Below are 27,018 nucleotides of genomic sequence, written 5' to 3' on the forward strand. Positions count from 1 at the left end.
GCAAGAGTTAAGGAAGGTTTTCTCAAATGCCAGCAAATAACTAAACAGAAGCTGTAAAAAAAAAAATATTTAACGTATTTTTTTATCCAGCGAGTGATCCATTTAAACATTTGGATGACATTAGATCATACCACAGCTCTGGATCGTGCTGTCCGCAACGAAAAGGTGGAAAGCAGTTTGGTAGTAACAGACAGTTTTGTGTGATACATTTAAAGAAAAGTAATAGGACGCAAATGAGGCCATAATCATCAAATACATGCAGAACATATTTTAGCAGAGTTTTCGAGAGTTTTTACCAACAAAGTTTCAAAAGGTAAAACAAAACAAAAAAAGTTTTGAAAAAAGTTTCTAATTTATTTTTATTTTTAATTAAGTGTTGCATCATTGATGACAAGGCTATTTGATGAGGACTCTATTATACTCTACTGTATGCTCTGCTTTAATCAAGTTTGTTTAAGGCTTCTCTGTTCTCTCCTCTCTTCCTCTCTTTTCTCCTTTCACTTGTGTGTGTGTGAAACAAAGTTTCACAAAAATATTTTCCCCCAAACGTTTTGAAAAACTATTTTCGAAAAAATATTTGGCGAATGCGCTGTGTCTATAGTTTTGCCATCTCTGTACATTAATTAATTTCTTGCCATCAGAAATTCTCACCCCTCCGTCGAGTTGCTAAAATATCGCGAGGAAACAAGTATTGTGCAGCCAACGAACTCTCGTTTGTCACATGATTCCGTTCAAAGTTTCCCGGAAGCCAGTCTCACCTCCTTTTAGTATGACCCTTAACTCTATGGTATGACCATTTCGTGGCATGTTATTTTAAAATCTAATATTAGTTCGCTTTAGTTTAATGAATTGTCCAACTGTTTACATTTCCTAAATTATCCCTTGGCCAACATCGTTACAAAAATGACAGAAGAGTCAGGTGCTGCTGCACATGCAAGAACGGTCCTTCAGCAGTGTATTCACGCTAGGCTGCAGGTGAAAGCGGCGGATGAGGAGTCCGGAGCTGAATGGGTGGAGGTAGGTAATATAGACGGAGGCTTATCTGTCCTCAGACCGTGCATTGTACGTGCATCTTAACTGTCAAAGACTATGGCCATGATGGCTTTTTCTCATGAACTATTTGCTATGCTTCATTCATTTTCTAAATATGTTTTGTTTCTGTTTTTAAGATTAACAGGGGGATGGTGATATACATCTGCTTTTACAAGGGAGCCACTGTGGATATCATCCCCAAAATGGGTGGGTACACTGTATTGTGTAACTTTATGTTGGTTGTAGTGCACATATGTAGAGAATTAACTTCTCCTTGATGGTCTCCATTTTCTGCCTCCTCACTTACATACAAACAATGAATGTATAAATAGATGTCCTGCTCTGACGCCCCCTCTCTCTCTCTCCCTCTCTCTCTCTCTCTCTCTCTCTCTCTCTCTCTCTCTCTCTCTCTCTCTCTCTCTCTCTCTCTCTCTCTTTCTCTCTCAGTGTCCACCCTGCTGAACCTGAGACTGTGTGAGGCAGACTCTGGGAAGTACACGTCCGTGCTGGAGCTACCTGGGAGTGTGCTGGTGGTTCCGCAGGCCACCCTGGGGGGCAAGGCCAAGGGCAGGGGCATGCAGTACCACAACAACATCAGAAAAGAGGAGGGACTTAGGCTCTATTCAGACTTTGTCTGTCAGTGTGAGAAGGAGCTGGACTCGGCTCGAGGACGCAGGGCGGAGGAGGGGGCCGGGGCTGAGACGACAGTCAAGCATGGGACTTATGGGAACCGACAGGTGTTAAAGCTGGATACGAATGGACCGTACACACACTTAATGGAGTTCTGAATGTCATGGGAGATGGTACCGTTTTAGAGCTGGATCTGAAACACTGGTCCTTAAAATAACTTGGCAGCATTGAGGGAATATGATCGGTTTATTATCCAGATTGTTGTTTGTTGATGAGTGAATGTACTGTACATAAATCATTTAAACCTACACTCAGTGTTATTGTTGAAATAAGTACATTTCGGCTTGAGCGCTTTACCAGTGAGTGTGTCAGTGATGGCCATCTGTGTCTTGGTGTCTACCTTGTCACATTTGTTAACCCCCTCCCCCCTCCTCTCTCTCCAACTTCTGTATGATTACCATGGATGTAACTTGTTACAGAAGTATACTGAAAATCTTATTGAACCCTTTCAAATCAAGGACCCATCATATAAAATAACTTTCAATATTATCAGAGACATTTCAGACTGTTATAGATACCAGCCAGTAGGTGGCACTAAAGCAACTAAACTAAACAAGGAAGTTGACAGGAAGTGAAGAAGCAATCTGAATCGGTTCTTCACAACATACGCCATAACTGTTGACAAGACTGTCTCAAATCTATCCTTCAGAAAGTATTCAGTAAAGGATATACATCATTTTGTTAATTTGGTATGAACGTACTGCGAAAGGTATTGTTCCTCTCAGACTAAATATGCATGTTAAAACACGATATACGCCTTTTTATGTGTCTTCAACTGGGATCTTTTTGTGGCTGAACATCTGCAGTTTTTATCCTACCCGTCAGATTGTCTTACCTTGTCTTACTGCGCACGCGCCCATTAAGTAGCGTCATTTTGGTCACACTGAACGACGGCCATAATCTTTCAGTAGTTGCGCATGGATTTCTTGGTGTAATGTAAGTTTTTGACAATTTCTGTTCATTTTTACTACTTGCGCATGGATTTCAACCTGTAACATAATTGTTCGACTATTTATTTAATTTTTATTATACCAAGACAGCTACCCTAGCAGTAATGATAACTGTTTCAAGTCACATTCTTACGAACACAGGAGTGCAGTGATAATTTTTGTTACAATTTTTTATTGAAAAGTTAGGCATCCTATGGGCCACCTATTCATCACTTAAAAGTGAACTCTTTCAAAATGATTGATTGTTTGGTGCAAAATATAATCTTTATTTTCTTTAAATGTATCTGTATATTGATGCTTTTTTCTTTTCTTATTTTTTGACAGCCATGGAAGAAAAGTGGGAAGCAATATATAGTCTTCTGTCAGGGGGGTCGTACCCATCAGGGTATACCAAGGCCCAAAGGCAGACCATTCGTAGATCTTCACTCAACTTCGCCCTAAAGGGTAGTTATTTTAACTTGTAATATCAACTATGTTTATTTCTTTATTCAATTGTTGCCATCTTGATCTTTCTCTGCCATCTAATAATCTCCAGTGGTGGTAAATTGTTCTTCTTAGATGGTGTGTTGTTTCGAAAATCGCATGGTGGTCTCTGCAAGGTCTTGAGGACTGAGGCGGCGATACGAGAGGCCCTGACGCAGTACCATGACAACAACGAGCATGCGGGCCAGAAAAGAATGCTCAAGTCCCTCAACAGGATGTACTATTGGGGTGGCATGTGTCCTGCCATCAATACATGGATCAAGAACTGTGAGACGTGCAAGAACAAACCAGTCTACAACAACTTCTCCGTGGGAAATAGTTTTCACTGCATCGCTTATGGCTGTGGGAGCAGCAGCGTTCACCAGAACGATGGCACCACCTTTCACAGGTAATAGAGGACTCACTGAAAATACACCTCTCTAACGTGGTCCTCTGTGGTTTTTAATCATATTTTAGCATGGCTAATCTTACAACAACAGGAAACATGAAGAACCATTATTCTGACTAAGGCAAGCACCATATTTGCTTTCCCTTTGACCAGGTTCCCCAGAGACGACCCAGAAACGATGGATCTGTGGGTGGCTTTGGCCCAGAGAGACAGGTGGTCCATCGGATCAAATGTCTACCTTTGCTCAAAACACTTCACAGATGTCTGTTTTGAGAGTTCGGAGGAAGGGCTGGTTCTTAAACCTGACGCTGTACCTACTATAGCAGTGGCTCTGCCTCTCAAAGAAGTACTTATCTCATTGCTCATTTAAAAACCTTTCATGGTGTCATCTAGAGGGAGTCAGATGGCTGAGCGGTGAGGGAGTCGGGCTAGTAATCAGAAGGTTGCTGGATCGATTTCCCGCCGTGCCAAATGACGTTGTGTCCTTGGGCAAGGCACTTCACCCTACTTGCCTCGGGGGGAATGTCCCTGTACTTACTGTAAGTCGCTCTGGATAAGAGCGTCTGCTAAATGACTAAAATGTAATGTAAATGTCACCTACCACAGAGAAAACTTAACTACTAACTCTTTAAAGGAGCCGCTATTTCGTGAGTCGGAGACCGATGACCACTCTGTGGAGTTTGGAAGCCTGGAAGAGCTCATCTCTGCAAGCAACGACACTTTGAAACGCGAGGAACACCAGTATGCACTGCCTCCTCCTGAGACCAACAGGCTGTCCTTCAGGAAGGGGAGGGCTGATGGGTCTGGCACTTTCGATAAAGAGCCACTATTCGCCAGGTATGACGCAATGGAGCACTACCTGAGTACTGGCCGATACTTCAAGATATCCAAAGCAGTAAAGGGCTCCATCAGAAGGCAGTCTAAAGGGTTTATTCTCACAGGTAAACAGAGAGGGTGTCGTAATTGTATAGAGATAAAGTTAAAAACATTAAAAAAAAGCACTAAATAAATATCGGATATGGACACCAGAGATCTCCTTTACTGTGCTCGATGCTAATTTGACTCTTCTCTCTCCATGTAAGGTGGCGTGCTGATGAACAACCAGAGGCCAGCACTGAGAAGGGTAGTGCGTAGCCGCGAGGAGGTCGTCAACATTCTGAAACAGTTCCATAACGACCGGGGTCACAAAGGGATGAGTTACAGCTATGCGTCCATGAGCAAGCAGTACTTCTGGGGCACCATGACCCGTGACTTGGCTGACTGGATTGCCAATTGTGACCAATGCTGTGTGGACAGAGAGTCTAGGAAGCACATGTGCAGCGTGTACAAGTGTAACAACTACAGTGGGCCCGTAGAGAGAGGACTGGGGATAACCTTTCACCCGTAAGAACACACTGCCTAGTCCCTCAGTCTGTCTGTTAGTCTGTCAGTAAGTCAGTCAGTCTGTTACCGTTCTGTTTCCTCAGGTTCCCCATCCACAAACCCCACTTGCTGGACTGCTGGGTCAAGGCTATGGGCCGACCCAGCTGGTTCCCCCGGCCCAGGTCTGTGGTCTGCTCTGGACACTTCACAGAGGACTGCTTTGACCGGAGCGGAGACACTGTAGTTCTGAAACTAGATGCTGTCCCCAGCATGTTCTTGTACCAGCAACCTGTGGTAAGAAAGCAGACATAATGGTATCAGAATGACAAGAGAGAGATTTAAATACAGTACAATTGTACTAGATTGTAGACCTCACAGACATAGGATAAAATACATTTATTGTTTGATTAAAGAGTGTAACTGTTAAGAGACCAAACCTAAGAATTAGCTTATTATCATAATTAACAAAAGTTGAAGATGCAAAGCTTTGTGGAGTCTGACCCTTGACCTTGTCTCTAGCAACAGTCTCCCAGCATCTCCAAAAAGGTGCTCGCTATGGGACTTAATGAATTCTCCCAGGGCACTACAAGCGATCAGGCCTTCTTTGCCAAGTACGATGTTGTGGACAGATACATAAGGGAGAATATCTACCCTTCCGGACTCAGCTCTGTAGAGAAGAACACCATCAGACGCTTTTGCAAGAAGTTTATCATCAAAGGTAAATATTCTCATCTTTACTTAGTGGACAGCAGTAGAAAAGGTTTATTATTGTGTGACGGGCATGTAACGGACGTGGCCACGCTCCGTCACTACAAGGCGTCGTTCGCCCCTCGCTGGGCTCGAACGCACGCCCTCTGACTTGCCAAGCGCGACCACTACCAGCTACGCCAAAGAAAAGCTAGCTATTCGTTGATGCGGGTAGCCCATTACATACCTGAGGAGTGAGTTTCACAGGTTCACACCCGTTACAATTGCAGCTGTCCATAACATGCAATTATGACTAAGTATAACCTGAGTATATATGTCAAAATATTTTTTGGGGTTTAGATTTACTATTATATGCCAAAACAATTTTTGGGGTTTAGATGTACTATTTGCTTGAAACGTAGGGAGAAACCTTTAACTTAAGTATTTAATTCATACATTTGTTTTGGGAATTGCTATCTTCCCAGACGGTCTGCTACATATCATGATCAAGAGTCGGGTGCTTAAGGTTCTGCGCAGCCAGGAGGATGTAAATCAGGCTCTAGCAGAGTTCCACGATGAGCTCAACCACCTGAACTTGAAGAAATGCATGAGGCTGCTCACGGAACGCTTCTTCTGGGGAACCATGGAAGTTGACGTGGCCCGCTGGATTGAGAATTGTAGTGAGTGTAGTGAGGCTCTCATGGAACTAGAACAACATCAAGAACCATCTACTGGAGTTCCACAACTGACCGAGTCCTGGCAGAACAATACTGATTTGGCATCCATCAGGTTTTCATCATCTTATCTGCCCAGTAGATGCACTTATTAAATTAACAGAATGCACAAAGCTAGCCAGGTTCAACATTATTCCAACAACAGTATTTGTACATGTCTTGTCTCAGTCCACATAGTGCAGCGACTGGAATCGTTTGTGAAGATGATATTGCTGACGGGGCAGAGGACTGTGCGGAGATATCTGCTTCTACAAAGAAGGCCCTCGTGAAACCAAAGCGGCGTCCAAGACCTGCTTCTGGAGTTCTACAACCAGTAGAACCGGAGGACATCGTAATTGATGTGATACCTTACAGGTAAGACAGTTCTCTTCATTCAACTACCCACTGTACGCACTTGTGATTGAAAGCAGAATGTAGTGTAAAAAACTTGGCTTCAATTACATTGTTCCAAAACAAACTAAAAGTAGATGTTTATCTAGGAATAAGGGCATTTCTACCTTCCTCTTCCTAGTCCCATCCGCTCAACAACGGTAAGCGTTTCTGCACATGATACTTGGTGCTGCATAGAGGACTGTGATGAGTTATCTCCTTCTATGAAGAAGGCCCTCGTGGAACCACATCAGCATCAAGAAGCTGGTGTTGGAATTCCATCGTACAGGTAGCACCGTTCTCTCATTCCTAGGTCCGACATTAGATTACCAACATGCGTGAGGATGTTTATCGTGAGTACTTCTACCTCTTTTGTCTCAGTCCTGAGAGTTCAGCATCTGTGAACGCTGGCGAGGAGGACGGTGGCCGTGGTGTGCACGATCGTGACAAAGGTGGAGGAAAGCTGCAGCCAGTTCCCACAAACGCAGTGAGACAGATGGTTCTGTTCTCCCAGCAGCAGAACAAGGTGGTGCTGGTCCGAGATTCGGACCTAGAACCAATACAGGTACACGTGTGCATCTGAAGTTCTTCTAATTACAGTCACATTTTATTTTATTTTTATTTGACCTTTATTTATCCAGGTAGAATCAATTGAGAACCAATTCTCATTTACAATTATGACCTGTCCAGGAGGCAGCAGCACAGTCCTCCACATGACTCCATCAACCATCTAACTTTTCTCGTTCATACAGCTGTCCCAGCTTCAACCTCAGGTCCAGATCCTGCCCCAGTCCCAGCCTCAACCTCAGGTCCAGGCTCAGCCTGCTACACCCACTTCCTCCCAGCCACAGCCTCTCAAGACCCAGACCTGGCCCCAGACCCGGTACCAGACCAGGAACCAGACCAGGACCCAGGTCCAGGGGATAGGTTCTGAACAGGTGGCTAACGGCAATGCCAAGCTGAACCTGAAAGCATCAACACCACCACCCCAATCTTCAGCCCTGTCGCAGGCATCGCCGCCTATGTCTACTGTAAGACACAGGACAGTTATGAGGTATGGATGTCAAATCCTAAAAGTATTAAAATCCTACCTTCTTCTTTGTATTGCAAGACTAGAAGGGTCAGAGCTAGCTGTGTGGGACATTGCTTTTCCCATCAAGCCGTGTCAAATCAGTGAAAAAATTTAAGGGAGGCAAGAGGAAGGAACATTAGGTTTTATCCACTGTTATGACAATCTGTCATTCTGTCTATCCTATCTATAACCTGTCTGTCTGTCCTATCCAGCCCCAAGGTGCCATCAGCCCGGTCGGTCCCCAAGGTGCTATCAGCCCGGTCTGTCTTGTCCAGCCCCAAAGCCCCACCCTCCAATAAGTCAACCACAACCGCCTGTAACCAAGCGGTTGGCCTGCAGGCCAGGACAGTCATCCAGCAGTGCAGTCAGGCACTCCTGAAGATCAGCCCAGTTATAGATGGAGCCGAGGCTAAGTGGGTGCAGGTATGTGGTGGTGGATTATAGCTCGGTGGTTAGAGCATTTGACTGCAGATCACAAGGTTGAAGGATAAAAGTGTCTTATAAATACAAATGCATTTGCTCTGTCTTGTACTGTGTCTGTAGAAGAGATTGGTGATGAATACCTATCAGCATTGTTCATATTAAGTTCATAGCATCTAAGGGTGTATGTGAGTTATATTTGTGTGTATGTGGACGTCTGTGTGTGGACAGATCCAGGATGGCATGGTGGTCTATGTGTGTTTCTTCAAAGGAGCCACTGAAGAGATCATTCCAAAAATGGGTAAGCTACTTAATTAATCAAAGACAATATTAATACTTTCCCAGATTTCCCTTAGTGTTTAGTTTTTCCAAATGTTTCTAAAAGAGGTTAGGAGTTGAGATGCCTTTAACAATCGTGGCATGGTTTTTATGATGTACACCATGTTTCCTCAACTAAGAACTAAGTGCATACCCTTTTAACAGTGAACTTTAGTTCAACATATAGATGGGTAGGTTATTTAACAAAGATGGGTATGCTGTATAACATCAGTGTCTGCCTGTCATTTCACACACAGTGGAAACATTGTTGGAGACCAAGTTGTTCAGGAAGTCCAATGGCCAGATGGTCTCAGTTCTTAAACTCCCTGGTAGTGTCCTGCTCATTCCACAGGACACCCTGACAGGAAACAGCATCTTTATGAACAGGGTGATGTACCCAGATGTGGCTCAGCATAGGTGGGGGGCACAGCTCTACAGTCAGTTGGTGACCGGGTGCGAGAAAGCCATGAATGATAAGTTGAGCCCAAACTCTGGGGTGGGGGTCAAACATGGAACCTATGGCAACAAACAAGAGATCCTCATTAACTCTCAAGAACCAGCCACGCTCCTTTTGGAATTCTGAAGCCTTGTGTACCTGTGTTCTCAATGAGGTGCAATTGATTGTGTTTACAAGTTACAGGAAAAATACGATTTGTCAGTATTTGAGTCCCATCACATGTACAGCAGTCTACACTATGCCCTTTTGGCGAAAATAAAATTCACTTTTATGATTTTTTTTTTATCACAGGTTTTATTTACAAAGCTGTTGTTAACATATGTATTATTTGTCACAATGTTTGTGACCTGACAAAAAGGGAGGGGATGCAGAGCATGTTACAATTGTATAGAGGCTGTCTTCTTGAATTCTCGTTGCTACTGGTGATTAAGAAGCTGCTAGCTATCTTCTTGCTGTGGATGGTAACATGAAATGTCAACCATTCAGTCTGAAATCTTAAGATAGGTCACTTGAAGGTTTAAACAAATGTGTTAAATAAATAAAAATACTTAAAAAAATGTGTCTCCCTTTGATTTGTTCACATCAGTGTAACATTATATAAGACGTTTAGGTCCTTCATTCATTCTTAGCATGAACTCATTGTCCAACCTTTCGATTATTCGACCAGAGTGTAAGCCCCTAAAATAACTTTTGAGAGTTCAAACATTGAACCTATAACTCTTATGACGACGATGAAGAGAGACGTAACACAAATGTCTTGATCTAGTTGTGGATCAAACAGTATGACTTTCAGATGTGAAAGGTAAATATAGAACAGTGTCTGATGAGATGCTCCCCTACTAGGCAATGTAAAAAGCTGGACAAATCACTCAACTAAAGCACACTAATGTTGGATTTATAAATGGTACTGCATCAACAGGCAAGAGAGAAAGACCACTAGCGTTAAGAAGGGTTTTCGGGAAACTTTGAAGCATGTGACGTATGCAACGGAGAGTTTGTACGCCATATACAACTTCAATCCTCGCGATAGTTTAGTAAATCAATCATTTTCCTATCACAACGGAGGGTCGAAGTCTGTGAAATGTCCACGTTTTGCGGTCTGGCACAATGATAAAGTCACTAATGTTCCATTGTATCCACAGTTAAGGGATTGCAACACAATAAAAATGTCGACATTATGAAAAGCGCTGATCAACATGGCAACGACAGGATATAGCCACGAACTATTATAATGACTATAGAAAAGAATATTCTCACCGGTTAATCATTATCATTGACTTGCCTTAGACTATCTTATCTAGACTGTCTCCTCATTTGCCATTTCACCTTCATGACAACCACAACCTGAAGGCAATGTCCATTCGTTGCCGTCCATACTGTACCAGAATGGACCAACTTTCTACATGAGGGATTTCAAACATAAAATATGGCTGTTTCTCAGGCGCACCTTTGGATTTTAGTTATATTAATTTTTCCCAAATCAAACTGGGGATTGTTATCTGACTTTAAGATTTGTGGTGATTCTGAATGTGAACGTAAGTAGGAACCAAGAGCAGGCCTAAGGTCCTAGACACAATTTGTCATGAATCACCGGTTGGTCTACTCAACCACATTTTCATTGTTGTAAAGTCGCTGGTGAATTGTGTTTTTTTAAAGGCTTGATGAGCCGCGTGCAGGCAACAAGAAACCACAAAGGACAGGATTGCAGGTTCCTCAACTTCAAAAAAGGAGATGACATATTTGTTTACCACAAACTCACAGGGAAGAGAGATGACCTGTGGGCAGGGAGTGTACGTTTGATTCATGCATCTTTGTAACGGTTTATTTTTCAAAGGAACCATAACAGATTTTTTTGACAATTAACTGGTTGCTAAATATATCCAGTTAGAGTAAGCAACTGAAGTATATTGATTCTCCTTGTCTCACTGGTCACATACATATAGCAATGTTGTTGTTGTTCTTCCCTTCAGATTGATAAACAGTTTGGGTACTTTCCAAAGGATGCAGTTAAAGTTGATGAAATGTTCACAGTCACAGAGGAAGTAATAGCCACAAAGGTAAAACACCGTTTTGTTCAATACATTTAGTAAAATGTAATAAGATTTTTTGTTGTTGACATATTTGGAGGGTTTACAGTATGTTTAATACATTGTAACACAAAGAGTTATTAGACCAAACCATTAATACAGCTTTTATTTTTGCCTGTTATAAACTCCATATTCTGTAGTCTGTCAAAAACAAAACAAAATTGGCACACAGTGTTTCCCCAAGGTTTATAGCTTTGGGGGGAGGGGGGACCATGTAGAGACAGAAATGACCGTTGTGTAAATAAGATAAATAACATAAGGCCATTTTAATAAAAGAGCAAGCTATAGACCTGTTTTATAGGAAAGGTAACCTTAAATGACTTATATTGTGATACGGCGCTATATAAATAAATAAATAACTTAATTAACTTGACCTTCCAGGGGGGGCGGGTGGGGGGCGTTGGGGAGGCGGGGCGCCCCCCTAATATAATGGTAGGAGAAACACTGGCACAGGACGGGGGGCATTCCAAGAGACCGGGTACCTTCTCTTATCGTAGATCCCCAACCCTTTCTCCTGTCCTCCTTTCAGGATCACGACTTCTTCTGCATAGACGCGTATGGCAGTTTGATTGAGATAGACGTCAGCAAGTCAAACGAAGAAGAGGAGCGTATTGTTTCAGAGACTTTAATAACAGCCACCAGTGATGAGGCTCAGACTGCATCAGAGAATGTGTTGGTGCCCAAAGGCTCATCAGACAACGCTGAGAGAGACAGCAGTACTGAGCAGGCAGAGAGGGAAACTGAAATCACCGACAGTGAGCAAGCCTCCGTCCCCAGTCATGAGAAGGGCACAGGGACCAGTGAGACCAGCCAGGCTGGAGTACCATCAGGTATCTCTGAAGATACACGTGAACCTTCCCCCAGCGAACCACCAGGTGGGTCCTCTTGGATTGGCTCCCCGGTCACAGACTGGCTGGGGTTTAGTGGTGGGGAAGATGGAGCAGGAGGTATAGGAGTAGTAGATGGAGTAGGAGAACAGCCCAAAGAGTTCTTCAGGAAAAGGAAATTGTCCATAGATTTAGAGGAGAACCATCTGCAGGTGGAGACCAAGACCACGGTATTCGGCTGGCTGGGGGAGGGGTTGACCAGTACCCTAGGGTTGGGTGGAGCTGCCCCTGAACCGGCTGTATCAGGAAGTGAGACTGAGATCAAAGAAGAAAAACCCACACAGTCCAGCTCTTGGTTGGACATGGGCATCAATGTTCTAGGGTTCGGGCAGAGCAATGAGGATAAAGAGAGAGGGCCAGTGGATGAAGACATGAAGAAGAATCACGATCCGTCTGGAACAGCAGGGTCAAGAGAGCCATCTAGTGTTCAACCTAGTCAGCCTCACAGCACTGAAGGGGAAGATCAGATAGGCCTACAGGCTCGTCAGGCCCTGGAAGAAACCTTAACTGACAGTCAGGTCAGGCAAGATAAAGATGAAAACTGGTACGGAAGCATCTATAACAACATTGCAAGTCTATATGGAAACACGCCTGAGGTCGATAATGAACCGGAGGCTACAATTAGGGAAACAGCAGATCATGAGTCCATAGAAAGAGAGGCCGCAGAAAGAGAAGCTGGAGAAATAAAGGGCGTCAAACAAGACGACACAGAAAAGGAGGCTGCTGAAAGAGAGGCCGCAAAACGAGAGGCGGCAGAAAAAAAGGCTGCAGAAAGTGTGGCCGTAGAGAGGGAGGCCGCAGAGAGGGAGGCTGCAGAGAGGGAGGCTGCAAAACAAAAGGCAGCAGAACGAGATGCTGCAGACAGAGAAGCTGCAGAGAGGGATGTTGTAGAGAAGGAGGCTGCAGTGAGAGAGGCTACAAAAAAAGAGGCTGTAGTCAGAGAAGCTGCAGAACATGAGGCCACAGAAAGGGAGGCTGCAGAAAAGAAGGCTGCAGAGAGGGAGGCCTCAGAAAGGGAGGCTCCAGAAAGAGAGACCACAGAAAAGGAGGCTGTAGAAAGGGAGGCTGCAGAAAGAGAGGCTGCAGAAATGGAGGCTGCAGAAACAGAGGCCACAAAAAGAAAGGTCACAGAAAGAGAGGCTGCAGAAAGAGAGGCCGCCGAAAGAGAGACCACAGAAAGAAAGGCGGCAGAAAGAGAGGCAGCAGAAAGGGAGGCTACAGAAAGAGAGGCTGTGAAACGAGAGGCTGCAGAAAAAGAGGCTGCAAAACAAGAGGCTGCAGAAAGAGAGGCTGCAGAAAGGGAGGCCGCGAAACGAGAGGCTGCTGAAAGGGAGGCTGCAGAAAAAGAGGCTGCAGAAAGAGAGGCCACGAAACGAGAGGCTGCTGAAAGGGAGGCTGCAGAAAAAGAGGCTGCAGAAAGAAAGGCTGCAGAAAGAGAGGCTGTAGAAAGAGAGGCTAAAGAAAGAGAGGCTGCAGAAAGAGAGGCAGCAGAAAGAGAGGCAGCAGAAAGGGAGGCTACAGAAAGAGAGGCTGTGAAACGAGAGGCTGCAGAAAAAGAGGCTGCAAAACAAGAGGCTGCAGAAAGAGAGGCTGCGAAACGAGAGGCTGCTGAAAGGGAGGCTGGAGAAAGAGAGGCTGCAGAAAGAGAGGCAGCAGAAAGAGAGTCAGCAGAAAGGGAGGCTACAGAAAGAGAGGCCGTGAAACGAGAGGCTGCAGAAAAAGAGGCTGCAAAACAAGAGGCTGCAGAAAGGGAGGCTGCAGAAAGAGAGGCTGCGAAACGAGAGGCTGCTGAAAGGGAGGCTGCAGAAAGAGAGGCTGCAGAAAGAGAGGCAGCAGAAAGGGAGGTTACAGAAAGAGAGGCCGCGAAACGAGAGGCTGCAGAAAGAGAGGCTGCAGAAAGAGAGGCAGCAGAAAGGGAGGCTACAGAAAGAGAGGCCACGAAACGAGAGGCTGCAGAAAGGGAGGCTGCTGAAAGAGAGGCTGCGAAACAAGAGGCTGCTGAACGGGAAGCTGCAGAAAGAGAGGCTGCAGAAAGAGAGGCTGCAGAAAGAGAGGCAGCGAAACGAGAAGCTGAAGAAAGAGAGGCCGCAAAACAGGAGGCTGCAGAAAGAGAGGCCGCAAAACAAGAGGCTGCAAGAAGGGAGGCTGCAGAAAGAGAGGCTGCAGAAAGAGAGGAAGCGAAACGAGAAGTTGCAGAAAGAGAGGCCGCAAAACAGGAGGCTGCAGAAAGAGAGGCCGCAAAACAAGATGTTGCAAAAAGGGAAGCTGCAGAAAGAGAGGCCGCAGAAAGAGAGGCCGCAAAACGAGAGGCTGCAGAAAGAGAGGCCGCAAAACGAGAGGCTGCAGAAAGAGAGGCCGCAAAACGAGAGGCTGCAGAAAGAGAGGCCGCAAAACGACAAGCTGCAGAAAGAGAGGCCGCAAAACTACACGCTGCAGAAAGAGAGGCCGCAAAACGAGAGGCTGCAGAAAAAGAAGCTGCAGAGAGAGAGGTCGCAGAGAGGGAGGCCGCAGGAAGAGAGGCTGCGAAACGAGAGGCTGCAGAAAAGGAGGCGGCAAAAAGAGTGGCCGCAGAAAGAGAGGCAGCAGAAAGAGAGGCCGAAAAACGAGAGGCTGAAGAAAGAGAGGCCGCAAAACGAGAGGCTGCAGAAAGGGAGGCCGCAAAAAGAGCGGCCGCAGAAACAGAGGCAGCCAAAAGAGAGGCCGCAAAAAGAGAAGTTGCAGAAAGAGAGGCTGCAGAGAAGGAGGCTACAAAACAAGAGGCAGCAGAAAAGGACGCTGTAGAAAGAGAGGCCGCAGGATTAGAGGGAGCAAAAGAAGAGGCAGCTGAAACAGAGGCTTCAGGTGGAGATGGGGACAGTGAAGGAACTCTGGGTTTCTTTGGAAAAGCCTTAAGTTATTTCACTCCAAGTTCCACAACACAAGACTCAAGACAACAGGTTGAGGATGAGGTGGAGGAACAGCCAGGTGTGCCACTTGAAGTAAACCATACTCATCACCTCCCACCGCAAGCAGATACTGAGGACCACCCTGTTAAAGCTCCAGCTCTGCTGAGGCAATACAAAACCCTCCAAGAGTATGTGACTGCAGAGGAGATCAACACACTGTTGGAAATGCTTGGGAAACCCAAACTCCAGTGGCTTGACTACAGGCTGGGCAGCTCAGGGGATCCAAATGAAGACGTAAGTAACGACCTGTCGATCATGTCGGACCTGGAGTTGCTCCTGCAGCAGCACATGGAGAGTCTGAGTGTGCCTCGACAGACAGCACGTGGATCCAGCGAAGACACAGACGAGGCGAGGAAACACTCAGCTCTTCGAAAACTAGACACCCTGGTGTTAACCCTAAAAAACAGATTAAACTCATCTGTCAATGTTAAAGAGAATCCAGGTACTGTGGTTTTGGAGGTTGCTTTTCCTGCCATGGGCTTTGATTAGATTGGATCTGTTGTTCAGTGCAAAACATGATAATTACACATGATTTTATGATGTGGGTATTTTTTAAGTGGGTACTTAAGATGCCAGGTCACTCCTATAAATGATATGAAAGTGACCTGATGAAAGACAATATAACACTGCAAATGTTTCATCCTCAAATACTTATCATATTTATTTTTTTATCTTAGGAAGAACCGAGGATCTGGGTTATGTGCTGTCTTTTGTGCTTGACATTCTTGCTGTTGGACTTTCTCACACTCTGACGGCGGTGGTTCTCCTGAAACAGCTCATTGTTCAGGTAGGAAAAAGATCATGTAAGCTTAGTCAAACAGAACACGGTTTACCATACGCTGCCACTTCAGCCTCTATGGCAAACAATATGTTTGCTCAAATGACCGGCAAGTCAAGTTGCTATTTCATTCACAGGTCCTTTAGACGTGTCATTTTGTTCTAGAAGGTTCTATACACCTCACCATTTGAGTTGGTGGTCTTCTGCAACAAGAAAAAGCTACCTAAGTCAAGATGAGCCCAATAGACTAGTCCTTCTAGAGAGTGAACACTGTTTTGGAATGAAACACACCCTAAGTCTCTGACATTTCAGCTGTGCCTCAGACTTCCCTCAAGCGTCACTTATTCACGTTCCTTTGGGCTGGTCTGTGACTGGAAATTATGCAAGCTTGCTGTACTGTGTGACAGAGAAGGCCTATAATGTGTTAGAACGACTTGTTAGTTCTTAAAATGAATTTAAATGAAGTCGATCAGGTGAGTGTTAGGGATTTAGGAGGGCATAACTGGTGAAAATAGAAAGTTCGAGCAACTTGGCTTTAAGAGCAGGTGACTGTCGTTAAGTGAACACTGAAAGGGGACACCTTTGGTCTGTTTGTTCACGATATTTCTGACAATATTTAAGAAAAGTACAGATTATAAATTAATTGTGTAACTTTCACTTTTTCATGTTGACGTTCATTTACAATACTCATTTATTTGTAATTTATAAGCGGTTAGCGCGTCGGTGTCACTTTAAATTTTGTCAAAGTTGCCAGTGTGGCATTCTACAATTGGTGACGTTGAAAATGAACCTTCTCACAAGTCATAAATTAATAGGTGTGTTATTGTTTGCAAAACAATTTTGGATTTAATATAACCACAAACTCTTCACTCCATATATATATTTTTTGTTAATGTTGTGTACAATTTGATTGAAAACATGCTACTTAATATTTTAGTTAAAAACAATATTTTAAAGAATATGATAAAAGTCATAGTTCCCCTTTTCGTGTTCAACATGGTATGACCCTAAACGTCGACTCTGTTGTGAGAATACCGCTAGGTATAGCTTCCAAGTGACAGCTGGGCACCTTTCAATGATAACCTAAATAAAGATAAAACTGGAATTAGGCGATTTAGCAATGACAGAACAACCACCAATTATATTGACTGCCGAAGCAGCCGATTTCCAAACAGCGGCAAGGACGTACTACACACTTGCTGTGGAAAGAGTAAAAGATGTAGGTCGAATTTAGTTTGGACACATCATTCATAACAAGTCAGCTAGCTAGATTGGCTAGGCTAACTTTTATCAATGTTGGCATTTGTGTAGAACAAACGTGAGATTGTGATAGCTGCTTGCATGGCCATTTTACTTAACACTTACTTGTTGTAAAGACGCATTAAAGCCTGATTTGCAGTTACCTAGCTTTAGTTTGTTAGCTAGCCTAGCTAGAAGATAGCTACACTATGATGCTAATGTTTTGTTGCTTGCTAGCTAGCCAGCCTGAAAGTTCCTCCTTTTGACAATTGTGCAAGGATTTGTAAATGAATCATGGCCGGGAAACGTGTTTCTAGTTTTTAATTGTGTGCCAGTCTGTGTGCAGGGTCTCATTTGTGTCTTTCAACTCCCAAACACATATGGCATCAATGTTCAAATCCTAATGAAGGTAAGCAAGCTGGTTACCATCAATGATTGACACACCACAATGATGTCCTTTCTGTTTGGTTGACTCATATTTCCAGGTGGTGTCGTCACTCCCTGATGAGATCCGACCAGGTCCTGATCTCTATGGGGTGCAATGGGAGGCTGTCATTTTCACGGCGCTGATAGGGCTGGCTACCTTCTTAATCTTCACATGCCGGATCTACCAGTCTGTGAGTAGATTCTAGTACATTACTCAATGTGTACTATTATCGATAGTCTGAGTCTTGGTCTGTTATCATTAGCAGTAGTTTGTTTGCCAGTTGTATAATAGTAGACGAGTAGTTCTGACATGTAATGTGTCTTTCCGCTGTCTCCACAGTTTAGCAGCAGGTTGGCTGTCCGTAAGTACTGTCACATCACATCAACTGCCAGCACGTCTTACAAGTCGGTCACCTTTGTCCAGAAACCGATTGTCTGAAATCACTACACTACCATCTTTTTGTAAACAAACGTTCCAATTCCTGCCACCTTCTCCCCAACAGGCAGACAGAAGAAGTTGGGACAGCAGGTGTCTCAGCTGCTGAATGAGAAATGCAAATCCCTCCAGGTACTAACTGACTGCCAACTTGAGGTGAGTCATTTTCAAAAAAGTTTCAGTAAAAGCTACAGCTATTGAGTCACACAGTTATAGAGTAATTATTTTGTGTGAAAGCACAAAGACTCATACCCCCAGATTGTGGCTTAGATGGACATAATGTGGCGAATGACAATTTGTCCTGTCACTGAGTGATGTGCTTCTTTTTGTTTGTGTCTGTACTTATCTGTGGGTCTTGCAGTATGATAAGCTGGAAAAGTCCTTGCGAGACAGTGGCGTGTTAGAAGCTAACGAAAGGAGGAAGCAGCTGGAGGTAAGAAAAATATAAATCAAATCCCCAAGAAATTGTACAGCCCTTTTTACAAGCAATGTCACAGAGGGCTTCACACATGCACATATAACTGCCCCTCAACCAGCCTAAACCTGTATCTGTACATCTGTATCTTGCATGCCTGTGTGCGGATCCATGTGTGTGTGTGTGTTTAAGCTTACTGTCCCAACACATGTACTAATTCCCCCCCCAGGCTGACACCAGGAAGCTGGAACAGTCAAACTCTCACCTGGAGGCTGAGCTGAAGCAGAGGAAGGAGGAGATGGAGACCCAGAGAACCATGAGGATGGAGCAGGAGCAGAAGGTCTCATAACTCTCTGGGGGAGACACCTTGCTGTGCATGTAGGAGCTTCTACAATGAATCATTTGTCAACTGTCATTGCTGATTTTGGTTGCTTGCGTTTTTTTCTTCAGCTTGTAGAAATGGAGGAAACCGTGAAAAGCTTAGAAGAGGAGATCAAAGACTGTGAGGCTCAGGAGGAACAGGTAGGTACACGCACATATACACACACACCTGTGCACACACACCCACACAACTAGACATCATGTATGGATCATATGTCCTGTGGTGTTGTCTCAGGCCCAGATGAGCCTGAGGATCTATGAGATGAACAGTGACCGTCTGGATGCGAACCTGGAGACGGCCAGGGAAGAGAACGCCCTCATGCAGGAGAGCAACGCCCAGGTAGGACCTCCCCTCCCTAACCCCAGGTAGGACCCCCCCTCCCTAACCCCAGGTAGGACCCCCCCTCCCTAACCCCAGGTAGGACCTCCCCTCCCTAACCCCAGGTAGGACCTCTCCTCCCTAACCCCAGGTAGGACCCCCCCTCCCTAACCCCAGGTAGGACCCCCCCTCCCTAACCCCAGGTAGGACCCCCACTCCCTAACCCCAGGTAGGACCCCCCCTCCCTAACCCCAGGTAGGACCTCCCCTCCCTAACCCCAGGTAGGACCCCCCCTCCCTAACCCCAGGTAGGACCCCCCCTCCCTAACCCCAGGAAGACCACCGCTGGTGGGACTAGCAAACCGGGAATCAAGGATGGATGAAATTCTAACCCACCATCCTTGGACCTATCAGCTGACGGCTCCCTGTCTTGCTCCAGCTGTTGCAGCAGATGCAGGGATGGGAGGAGCGAATCAGTGAGCTGGAGGAGGAGAAGGAGAGGAGTGAGAGCAGCAACACAGCAATGCTGCAGGACTTAACACACAAAGAAGAGTGTTTCAAGGTGTGTCACTGTCAACCATGTATATCACAGTCACCAGTGTACCTCTGCAAAGTCACCATCCTCATGGTGGCTTCAGTATACAAGAGTTGCTAATCCGTTGGGTTGTCCTCGTGTTTGAGTAAGAGCTTTTTTCTGTCTGTCCATCCAGACTCTGACAGATCGACTGCTGCAGATGAAGGTCTGGGACTGGGATCTGGAGGACGAGGCCAGCGGTCAGGACCAGAATGGGAACCAGAATGGAGACAGAAGGGGTAAGGTTCTTACTTAGTGGAGACAGACCACATAAGCTCTAATTATGGAGGTTCGCCGACCGCTATGGGATGTGCTACATGTCATTTTTGACTGTTCTGCACTATTATGATTGGTTGACAGATAACAACCACCATCAGAAGGTACAGAAGCTCATCTATGCTGCCAAGGTACGTCTTCATCACGCTGCTGGGAAGTCAAGATGTTTGATTCGATCTGTTCGCCATATGGAACCAACGATGGCTTGTTTGTGTGCAGCTGAATGCAGAGCTCAAGTCGGTGGATGAGGACAAAGACAGAGTGTTTGCCAGGTTTTCTGATGAGATAAAGGCCAAGGAGGAGCTCACAGGTGGGCACCAACGTTACCGTCTGTGTGTGTATGTGTGTGTTCCGCCTGGGGTTGTCTCTATTCTACTCTCAACAGTGATTCAGCTGCTTCCTGTCTCAACTTTTCATGTTTCGACTGCTGAAAGACACTTCATTGTGTGTGTGCGTGTGTGTGCGCGCGCGTGTGTGTGCGTGTGTGTGCGTGTGTGTGTGTGTGTGTCCAGAGGGCATCAGGCAGATGGAGGTGGAACAAGAGTCTCTCCAGGCAGAGACGGAGAGCTACACAGACCAGATCCAGAGGATGCAGCAGAAACTCCACATCATGACGGAGATGTACCAGGAGAACGAGCTTAAACTGCACAGGTGGGAGAAACAGAACGAGCGGGAGGGAGGGAGGGAGGGTACAGATCATGACCGCGTGATGGTGATGAAGTGTGTGTGTGTGCGTCTTACCAGGATGCTGACTGTGGAGGAGAGAGGACGTCTGCAGAAGGAGGAGAAGCTGACCAAGGCTGACAGAAACATCACCCAAGCTGTGGAGGAGCTCACTACCTACAGGTGACACACACACGGAGGCACACACACGTACGCAAACACACACACACAGAGCCTTACACAAACACAGAGACAAAACACACACACCCATACAGAGACATAAACAAACACACACACACCCATACATACACAGACGTACACACCCTCACATACAGACACACACTTTCACACAGACAGTATTGACGATGATGCTGTTGTTCCCCTCAGACAACGATACCAGGACTTGGAGGATGACCTGGAGAAAACCAAGCAGGCCTACCAGGGGCAGGTGAGGAGAGAGGGAAGAGGTGGAGGCAGAGGGGGGGAGAGAGAGCGGGGAGAGAGAGGGAGGCAGAGGGGGAGAGAGAGGGGGGAGAGAGAGGGAGGCAGAGGGGGAGAGAGAGGGAGGCAGAGGGGGAGAGAGAGGGAGGCCGAGGGGGGAGAGAGAGGCAGGCAGAGGGGGGAGAGAGAGGGAGCCAGAGGGGGAGAGAGAGGGAGGCAGAGGGGGAGAGAGAGGGGGGAGAGAGAGGGAGGCAGAGGGGGAGAGAGAGGGAGGCAGAGGGGGAGAGAGAGGGAGGCCGAGGGGGGAGAGAGAGGGAGGCAGAGGGGGAGAGAGAGGGAGGCAGAGGGGGGAGAGAGAGGGAGGCAGAGGGGGGAGAGAGAGGGAGGCAGAGGGGGGGAGAGAGAAGGAGGCAGAGGGGGAGAGAGAGGGAGGCAGAGGGGGGGAGAGAGAGGGAGGCAGAGAGGGAGGCAGAGGGGGGGAGAGAGAGGGAGGCAGAGGGGGGGAGAGAGAGGGAGGCAGAGGGGGAGAGAGAGGGAGGCAGAGGGGGAGAGAGGGAGGCAGAGGGGGGAGAGAGAGGGAGGCAGAGGGGGAGAGAGAGGGAGGCAGAGGGGGAGAGAGAGGGAGGCAGAGGGGGGAGAGACAGGGAGGCAGAGGGGGAGAGAGAGGGAGGCAGAGGGGGAGAGAGAGGGAGGCAGAGGGGGAGAGAGAGGGAGGCAGAGGGGGGAGAGAGAGGGAGGCAGAGGGGGAGAGAGAGGGAGGCAGAGGGGGAGAGAGAGGGAGGCAGAGGGGGGGAGAGACAGGGAGGTAGCTAAAAGTTTCAGAGTTAAGCTGCTGTCTCCTGCCTTGCAGATCACCGCCCATGAAAAGAAGGCCCACAATAACTGGGTGAGTGGCCACATGACAGTCATGTGTACCATATGTTCTGGCAAGATTCCTCAAATGTCTATTTCACCCCTGTCTGTGCGTGTCTGTGCGTGTCTGTGTGTGTCTGTGTGTTTCTGTGCGTGTCTGTGTGTGTCTGTGTGTGTGTGTCTGTGTGTGTGTGTGTTGCAGCTAGCAGCACGGGGTGCTGACCGTGACTTGGCTGACACCAGGAGAGAGAACGCCCTCCTCAGACAGAAGTGCGCACCCTGACTCCTCCCCAGTCCTGCCTAACCCATTCACACCCTGACTCCTCCCCAGTCCTGCCTAACCCATTCACACCCTGACTCCTCCCCAGTCCTGCCTAACCCATTCACACCCTGACTCCTCCCCAGTCCTGCCTAACCCATTCACACCCTGACTCCTCCCCAGTCCTGCCTAACCCCATTCACACCCTGACTCCTCCCCAGTCCTGCCTAACCCATTCACACCCTGACTCCTCCCCAGTCCTGCCTAACCCATTCACACCCTGACTCCTCCCCAGTCCTGCCTAACCCATTCACACCCTGACTCCTCCCCAGCCCTGCCTAACCCATTCACACCATGTCTGGGTAAAGTATTTCCTTTGGTTTGGGTCTAGTGTGGTTTATATCTAGTTTGGTCTCTACAGGTTGACAGACATGCAGTTTAAATTAGAGGTGGTGGAGAAGGATCCATACGCCTTGGACAACCTGCCCAGACCATTGCCCTACAGAGGTTAGAACATACACACACCTGCCCAGACCAATGCCCTACAGAGGTTAGAACACACACACACCTGCCCGGACCAATGCCCTACAGAGGTTAGAACACACACAGACTTTCACACTCTCTGTGGCCCTGTGGTCTGATCTTGACCCCTAATCCCTTTCTCCCTGTCCTCCAGGTGAAAGGTCACCGTATGGCCCCTCCCCCCCTCAGCCGCCCCGCCTCCGAAACGCGAGCCTTCCTCTCTCCTCCCACCCTGATGGACGGACCCCCACCCCGCCCTCTCTCCCCAGTTCCCCCCCTTCGGACCTGGGGGTAGAGGTGACCAGGACCCCACTCCCCCTCCACAAACACCCACCTTTCACTTGCTGACAGCCGGGCCGACCCTCCCTGTCTGTAGAAGATACCACCTCCCCCTCTCCCATCTCATACCAAACCCTCCCTGTCTGTAGAAGATACCACCCCCCCCCTCTCCCATCTCATACCAAACCCTCCCTGTCTGTAGAAGATACCACCTCTCCCTCTCCCATCTCATACCAAACCCTCTCTGTCCATAAACACGACACACAAACATGCACAACCCACACACACACACGTTGCTGGAGCCTGGCTGGTGCGTGTGTGGGAGCTTGTCAGCAGGTGTATCATGTTGTTGGCCTACACTTACTGTACCATGGCTCGCATATCAGCAAGATAGATTTAGCTCTAATAGAGCTGAGCCATGTTGAAACCTCCCCATTTTTTTTAATTAAAAAATGAATGCACTCATTTCGATAACATGATACACTTGTTTACATCCTCATGGCTTCTCCTCATGCTCACTGGCAGTGTTGCCCTCCTGTAGCTGGCAGGTAGCTACAGGAGCCATGGGGCCAGCTGTGGTCCCTCAGTGCCTGTCTCTGTGTGTTCAATTGTTTTGCTCTGCTCATCCATGCTGCACCATGAACCCATTGACATTATCCTCTCTTTGTCTCTCTCACTTTCATTCTCTCTCTCTCTCTCTCTCTCTCTCTCTCTCTCTCTCTCTCTCTCTCTCTCTCTCTCTCTCTCTCTCTCTCTCTCTCTCTCTCTGTCTCTCTGTCTTTCTGTCTCTCTCTCTGTCTTTCTCTCTCTGTCTCTCTCTCTCTGTCTCTCTCTCTCTCTCTCTCTCTCTCTCTCTCTCTCTCTCTCTCTCTCTCTCTCTCTCTCTCTCTCTTGTTCTCCCTTCCTATGTCTCTTTCTCTTTTCTCATGCTCACACCCACTGTTACTCCCTCTCTCTGAGCAGTTCCGCGTGGCATGGTGGAGCCCCCTGGTGGTGTGGTGGACTCAGAGCGCAGTGGTGGTCCTCACTCTGACAGTGGCTCTCTGTCTCCCACCTGGGAGAGGGAGCGCAGGGTCCCCCCTGGGCCCCCAGGCCCCGGGCCTCCCATCCCCCCAGCAGGTACAGGGATGAGGTCATGGGAATCGGGACCTCTCTAATTGGCCAGTGTTATTAACTGGTTTATTTAATTACCAGAACCCTATCATACTGTCTTAAGTCTCAACCTACTTCCCTATGGGCAATCAAATTATGTTTGAGACAGCCATAATCTATGGTTGGCTATGAAATATTTGGCCACGTACACGAAACATATACTGTTTCAAGGGAGGCGTCATTGCCATGTGGCTTCACGGTGTCATCCACAGTTCATTACCATTGTATTCATCATATCATCGTTTCGGGGGATCTTGAGTGTGTTTTGTGGTGTCTGATGTGTACACATTAGTGCTTGTTGATGTGGCCTCTTGTGGCTCATGCTTGCAGCTCCAGTCAGCAGTGTGTCCATCAGCCCTTGATATAATGCAAGATCACTATCATTTAGATGTTTCTGCTTGTTGCATATTTGTATTAGTGCCATTGGTTTCATTGCATTAGATCCAAAGTATGTGACTGAATGTATTTGGGGTGAGTTGGATCAGGCTAAACTGGGTTGTCTCTCTGTGTTGTAAGGTTACATGTATCCAGACCCAGGCCCCCCCTTCAGGAGACCTCCTCCAGGCCCTGGGCCCCCTGCCTCCTCCCCCCGGGTCGCTCCCCCAGCCTGGACACCCCCCTCTGGGCCCCCTCCCACCCAGGGGACAAGGGCCAGGCGACCACTCAAGCTTTGGACCCCCCTCTGATATGGCCGGTGAGACCCTTGTCTTATCCCTCCTCTCTCCTCTCCACAAACCAGAAGAGTACAGTGCAGAGGTTTACAAGACACCTACTATTACTGATACAAAGCTGAAATGCTCTGCCTTGCTTAGCAAGATAGCAGAGCAGCAGCAAAGTGCTGCAGTGGTGAGTAGGTGAATGTGTAGAAGAGTTCCCTCTGTGTCAAACCCTGTTCAGACAGAGCCAACCTAAAAGCGTTACAGCCATGAATAGCTCTCTCTTCACCACAAGATTGTACGGGACTTTATTCCGACCCGGAGAAAGGATTGGGGTTTCTGGTTTAAGGTTCTGACTGCATCTTTATTCTCTGATTTTATGCAGACCCCTCCTTCCCGGGGAACCGGTTAGGGCCTGGAGAACCTGACATCAGAGAGGTGAGAACCGTAACAGTGAGTGTGTGTGTGTGTGTTTGTGCTGATGACAGATGTATATCCAGCGGTGTCCAACCTCATTCCTTCCAGGGTGCTCCTTCAGAGAGGAGGAGTCCTCCTGATGCTGACATGAGGATGGGGCCTCCTCCACTGGGCCCCCCTCTGGGCCACCCTGGAATGGGACCTCCAGGACCCCTTCTAGGGCCACGGGGCCCTCCTTTCATGGGACCTCTCCCCCCTCCAGGGGGTCCCCTCCCCCCTATGGACCCTCGTGACCCCCACTTTCCTCGCAGGAGCCCCTATGGACCCCCAGACTTCTACCCCCCAAGGGGGCCTGGTGGCCACCCCATGGGCAGTAAGTACTGTTAACCATCATGCATGTCTTCTAAGGCCAAAGCACATGATTGAACATCAAAAATACCATATTTAATCAACCCATGCATTGCTTTTATTTCGTTAGTGTGCAGGGGCTAAAACTAGTTTATTTTAGGTTTCCATTACATCTGTTTGCAGGTTAAAATCGGGATATATATACCATACATCAACCCTGGTCCTCAGGGCCCATTGGCCAGGGTTGAAGACCCCTGACATACTGTTCCTAATCCCCTCCTCTCTTTACTTCCTGCAGTGCGCGGGCCTCCTCCTTCAGGCATGTTTCCACGGTACCCACCACCCACACACATGGGCTACCCCCCTATGAGACCCCCTCTAGACGGCCTCCCCCCTGGACCCCCCCTCAGGCCTTCCCCCCCGCCCACCCAGCAGCCCCCACACCAGCCCCCCTCCCCCCATGATGTCATCTGAGCCTTATTTGAGTCTTGGCGTCTCCTCAAATGTCACTCTCCTTTGCTGGTTCAACTGCTCCCCCCCGCACACACACACACAGTCTCAATTTCCTGTGTTGTACTTCCTGTTGTTGTGCTGAGCAAGGGTAAGCTTACAGGACGGTTTCCTGCAGGAGGTCATGTGACCAGTGCCCCTTATTGAGGCAGAGAATAGTTTCTTCTCAAAAACATTGGATACACACATAGAAACCCAGAGACTTGACTGGATGTATTGGCTGAGGTCGTGTTGCCAGTCACAAAGAGCATGATCCCATCGCAAAAGTGATCTGAATCCACCTTTTTTGGAAATATAACATTTACTAACTTTGAAAGGTTTTCCATTTGCTTAGGATTTTCCGAAATTACTTTTTAATTTAACTTTTTAAAGAATCCTGTCCCTTGTGGACTTGACATGTGTATATGTAGAAATTGTGTTGATATGGATTTAAAAGTAAGTTGTACTGTAAATATACATGAGCCAGTCCAGAGGGTAGAGCGCGCTGCAGTGGCGCTGCAGTGGCCCTGCTGTGTTCCCCTGACCGTCCAGACTCCTGGTACAACTCAGGGACTCGGTGCAGCACGCCATGAGAGACTGAAAATGATGAAGAATGTGATTAGCTGTAAAGTGTATAAATAAAAGGAATCCTTTCTCAAGTGTTTTGTCGAGTCAAACTCTGAGCTGAACCAGACAGATGCGTTGACACCCGGTCCACCTACAGGGAGTGATCTTGAAAATGCAGTTACTGCCGGGAAGAGCTGGCATGCTCCTTGAAGCTCACCGTAGCTCTCTCTCTCCCCCCCCCTCTCTCTCTCCTGTCTCTGTCTCTCTCCCCCCCCTCTCTCTCTCTCCTGTCTCTGTCTCTCTCCCCCCCCTCTCTCTCTCTCTCCTGTCCTCTCTCTCTCCCCCCCTCTCTCTTTCCCTCTCTCTCAGGCCACACTACACCCATGCTCAGGTCATGGAGTCATGTGGAGCACTAGATGGTGTCTTCATTTAGCAGATGCTTTTTCTTTTTTATCCAAATAACCTAGTCATTTCAGGTGAACTTCTCTTTTCTGGTGAAACCTGAAAGGAGGCTTATGAATTAAGATTTATTTTTTAATCGGGTCTACAAATATACAGGTAGGGTCGATATGTGTTCTAATTATAGGTTCCTGATGCTGTGCTATACAGCCAGCAAACAGGAAAAAGCTACATATGGATTGGCAAACAG

At 47.2% G+C, this 27,018-nt stretch overlaps 5 protein-coding genes across 9 annotated transcripts; all 5 read left to right on the forward strand.

The window, feature by feature from the left end:
• The first annotated feature begins 719 nt into the window (after positions 1 to 719).
• On the forward strand, positions 720 to 2,242 carry dtd2 (D-aminoacyl-tRNA deacylase 2). Its single transcript, XM_047018210.1, has 3 exons — positions 720 to 1,017; positions 1,170 to 1,239; positions 1,480 to 2,242. Exons 1-3 carry the CDS (start codon positions 904 to 906, stop codon positions 1,818 to 1,820), a joined length of 525 nt encoding a protein of 174 aa, XP_046874166.1. The 5' UTR covers positions 720 to 903; the 3' UTR covers positions 1,821 to 2,242.
• A 63-nt stretch (positions 2,243 to 2,305) lies between these two features.
• On the forward strand, positions 2,306 to 9,502 carry LOC124466377. 4 transcript variants are annotated; one of them, XM_047018207.1, is made up of 17 exons: positions 2,323 to 2,431; positions 2,548 to 2,658; positions 2,997 to 3,116; positions 3,231 to 3,543; positions 3,697 to 3,889; positions 4,178 to 4,484; positions 4,626 to 4,926; positions 5,010 to 5,199; positions 5,425 to 5,623; positions 6,078 to 6,381; positions 6,495 to 6,680; positions 6,838 to 6,984; positions 7,077 to 7,260; positions 7,448 to 7,749; positions 7,980 to 8,190; positions 8,419 to 8,488; positions 8,763 to 9,502. In XM_047018207.1, the coding sequence occupies exons 3-17, from the start codon at positions 2,999 to 3,001 to the stop codon at positions 9,086 to 9,088; spliced, it is 3,351 nt and encodes a 1,116-aa protein (XP_046874163.1). In that variant the 5' UTR covers positions 2,323 to 2,431; positions 2,548 to 2,658; positions 2,997 to 2,998; the 3' UTR covers positions 9,089 to 9,502. The 4 variants fall into 4 exon arrangements, with proteins under 4 accessions (XP_046874162.1, XP_046874163.1, XP_046874164.1 ...); XM_047018206.1 differs by having other exon boundaries at positions 2,306 to 2,658; XM_047018208.1 differs by lacking the exon at positions 2,548 to 2,658.
• Positions 9,503 to 10,142: 640 nt separating this feature from the next.
• On the forward strand, positions 10,143 to 13,637 carry LOC124488803 (uncharacterized abhydrolase domain-containing protein DDB_G0269086-like). Its single transcript, XM_047051405.1, has 5 exons — positions 10,143 to 10,497; positions 10,619 to 10,752; positions 10,933 to 11,019; positions 11,579 to 13,378; positions 13,488 to 13,637. The coding sequence occupies exons 1-5, from the start codon at positions 10,389 to 10,391 to the stop codon at positions 13,635 to 13,637; spliced, it is 2,280 nt and encodes a 759-aa protein (XP_046907361.1). The 5' UTR covers positions 10,143 to 10,388.
• On the forward strand, positions 13,476 to 15,180 carry LOC124462924 (translation initiation factor IF-2-like). Its single transcript, XM_047014640.1, has one exon. The coding sequence runs from the start codon at positions 14,184 to 14,186 to the stop codon at positions 14,715 to 14,717; it is 534 nt and encodes a 177-aa protein (XP_046870596.1). The 5' UTR covers positions 13,476 to 14,183; the 3' UTR covers positions 14,718 to 15,180.
• An 807-nt stretch (positions 15,181 to 15,987) lies between these two features.
• LOC124462693 (melanoma inhibitory activity protein 2-like) lies at positions 15,988 to 26,468 on the forward strand. 2 transcript variants are annotated; one of them, XM_047014284.1, is made up of 24 exons: positions 15,988 to 16,132; positions 17,384 to 17,515; positions 17,665 to 17,686; positions 17,828 to 17,916; positions 18,122 to 18,193; positions 18,405 to 18,515; positions 18,626 to 18,697; positions 18,792 to 18,896; positions 19,314 to 19,436; positions 19,585 to 19,687; positions 19,809 to 19,855; positions 19,944 to 20,034; positions 20,237 to 20,375; positions 20,469 to 20,570; positions 20,775 to 20,835; positions 21,679 to 21,714; positions 21,883 to 21,950; positions 22,361 to 22,446; positions 22,616 to 22,758; positions 23,704 to 23,859; positions 24,409 to 24,586; positions 24,934 to 24,986; positions 25,074 to 25,338; positions 25,612 to 26,468. In XM_047014284.1, exons 1-24 carry the CDS (start codon positions 16,109 to 16,111, stop codon positions 25,785 to 25,787), a joined length of 2,454 nt encoding a protein of 817 aa, XP_046870240.1. In that variant the 5' UTR covers positions 15,988 to 16,108; the 3' UTR covers positions 25,788 to 26,468. The 2 variants fall into 2 exon arrangements, with proteins under 2 accessions (XP_046870240.1, XP_046870232.1); XM_047014276.1 differs by lacking the exon at positions 15,988 to 16,132 and adding an exon at positions 16,687 to 16,878.
• Positions 26,469 to 27,018: the final 550 nt, after the last annotated feature.

This window comes from Hypomesus transpacificus, chromosome 3, assembly GCF_021917145.1.
Source record: "Hypomesus transpacificus isolate Combined female chromosome 3, fHypTra1, whole genome shotgun sequence".
NCBI lineage: Eukaryota > Metazoa > Chordata > Actinopteri > Osmeriformes > Osmeridae > Hypomesus > Hypomesus transpacificus.